The sequence below is a fragment of the Echinops telfairi genome, unplaced genomic scaffold (genome assembly GCF_000313985.2).
Source record: "Echinops telfairi isolate 266 unplaced genomic scaffold, ASM31398v2 ScPeMD7_655;HRSCAF=1070, whole genome shotgun sequence".
NCBI lineage: Eukaryota > Metazoa > Chordata > Mammalia > Afrosoricida > Tenrecidae > Echinops > Echinops telfairi.
This window is the reverse complement of record NW_022104553.1, coordinates 21240937-21242855: the sequence shown is the minus strand read 5'-3', so window position 1 is coordinate 21242855 and position 1919 is coordinate 21240937. Positions and strand designations below refer to the sequence as shown.

Sequence of the window (1919 nt, the reverse complement as noted above, 5' to 3'; positions counted from 1 at the left end):
TGCCAGCCCGAGGGTGTTCCAGGGAGCCAAGGGAGATCTGGGAGCAAAGGAGAGGTGGGATCCACTCTGAGTATAAAGACCCCACTGAGTGCATGGGGGGGGGCAGGAGGCTAGAGAGGAGGTGGGGTGAGACTTCAGGTGGGAGAGGACAGGTCTGAGCAGAGCTGGGGTCGTGAGCAGGGAGAGGAGGGGACGGGGTGGAGAGGCAGGGCTGGGGACCAGCAGGCTGTGCGCAGGACCCTCAGTTACCCAGCTGCTGCGTCTGCACACCGCAAAGGAAACACGCCAGCCTCCCTGCCACGGCGCCTGTGCCGACACACTGTGACCGCGACACACAGTAGGTGAGAGGTTGGAGACGGAGGCGCAGAAGGAGACCAGGCTCAGTCAGTCAGGGATGAGAAGTATAGTGAGGCTTTATTAAGGCAAGGAGTTAGGTCAGGGAAGTCACATCTTGTCGGTGAGGCGGAGCAAGATACATAGGGCTCGAGCTAAGGAAGTAGACGTTGACGGAAGGAAGGGGGATGTTTTATTGCTTGCAGCTGCAGGGCCTTGAGTCAGGATGGGACCCAGTCATCCTTTTGTTTGCAAACCTGCTCTCTGGGAAAGGGGCTATACAGACCGGCCTGGAGAGATCAATTGCTTCCTGGGGTGCTGGGGAAGGGGCCACACAAACCCGGCCTGGAGAGACAAGCTCTTTGGAGTGTTGGGACAGGAGTTGCATAGTTCAATAGGTCATCCATCCTCCTGAGAGGCTGGGAACGGGGGCTGTGAGGTTTCATCTTCCTGAGGAGCCGCAGAGGAGACGGGAGCGACCTGGCCCAAACATTAGACATTTACCAGTGGTTAGCAGGAGTCTTGGTGGTGCCATGGGATAGGCGTTGGGTGCTAACCACAAGGGCAGGGATTCAAACCCACCAGCCAGTTCACAGGAGAGAGGGGGACAGGAGGTTGCCCATTCTCTTCATGGGTTACAATCTTGGAAGCCCAAGCCAGGGTGGCAATGCGTCGGAAGCAACTTTGATGGCAGTAGGGTTTGGGTTTGGCTCGGTGAAGGGTGTTTGATGCTCTTGCTCAGGGGACCTAGAGACACCGAGGGCCGCCCCCCCTCCCACACACACACACACCCACACTGTCCCCTTTGCTGTGTCTCCACACCCAGAGCCTTCCAGAAGCGGCAGCAGCAGCAGAGCGCCCTGAAGGTGATGCAGCGCAACTGCGCGGCCTACCTGAAGCTGCGGCACTGGCAGTGGTGGAGGCTCTTCATCAAGGTAGGGCAGCCAGGGGAGGAACAGAGCCCGACCAACCCCACCGTGGCTGGGCACCCGCATCCTGCATCTGTGAAACGGCACCAGCCTTTGTTAGCTGTGGGGTTCCAGCCCCCACAATCAAGTGGGTCCAAGGGGCGGTTGTGTCATTGAGGGGTAAAATGAGAGAAACATCAGATAAGTCATGCAAGGGCTCACCTCTGGGACCTCCATGACTGCAGGAGCCAGGTCCACAGAGAGAGAGAACAGATTTCCAACCAAGGCTTATATACATTGAGGGGGTGTGCAATCCCCCCTAATTACATCAAAGCAGGAAGGGGTTGTACCATAGGCATGCATGCGACAGGAGGGGGATGAGCTAGGGGGATACATGCAATAGGAAGGGGAGGCACTGGGGGTGCACATGTGACAAGATGGGCAGACTGTACAGTCAAGATGGCAGCCTAACCCTGTTCCTCCCTGAGTTGGCTTGACCTTGGCTTTGGGCTCTCCTTCAGGGGAACAATCCATTATCCTTATCAGAAGGGAGTGGGTCCTACTTAGGGTGGGACAGACTATAGCAGCAGTTCTCAACCTGTGGGTCTCGACCCCTTTGGGGGTCGAACGACTCTTTCACAGGGGTCGCCCAATTCATAACAGTAGCAAAATGACAGT

General features: G+C 57.1%; 1 protein-coding gene across 1 annotated transcript in view; it reads left to right on the top strand.

The window, feature by feature from the left end:
* Nucleotides 1-1919, top strand: part of MYH14 (myosin heavy chain 14) — a 78177-nt gene that overhangs the window by 43198 nt on the left and 33060 nt on the right. The window contains exon 19 of the mRNA XM_045292625.1: nt 1160-1268. Within this exon, the coding sequence (XP_045148560.1) occupies nt 1160-1268 (109 nt within the window). The remainder of the gene's footprint in view (nt 1-1159; nt 1269-1919) is intronic.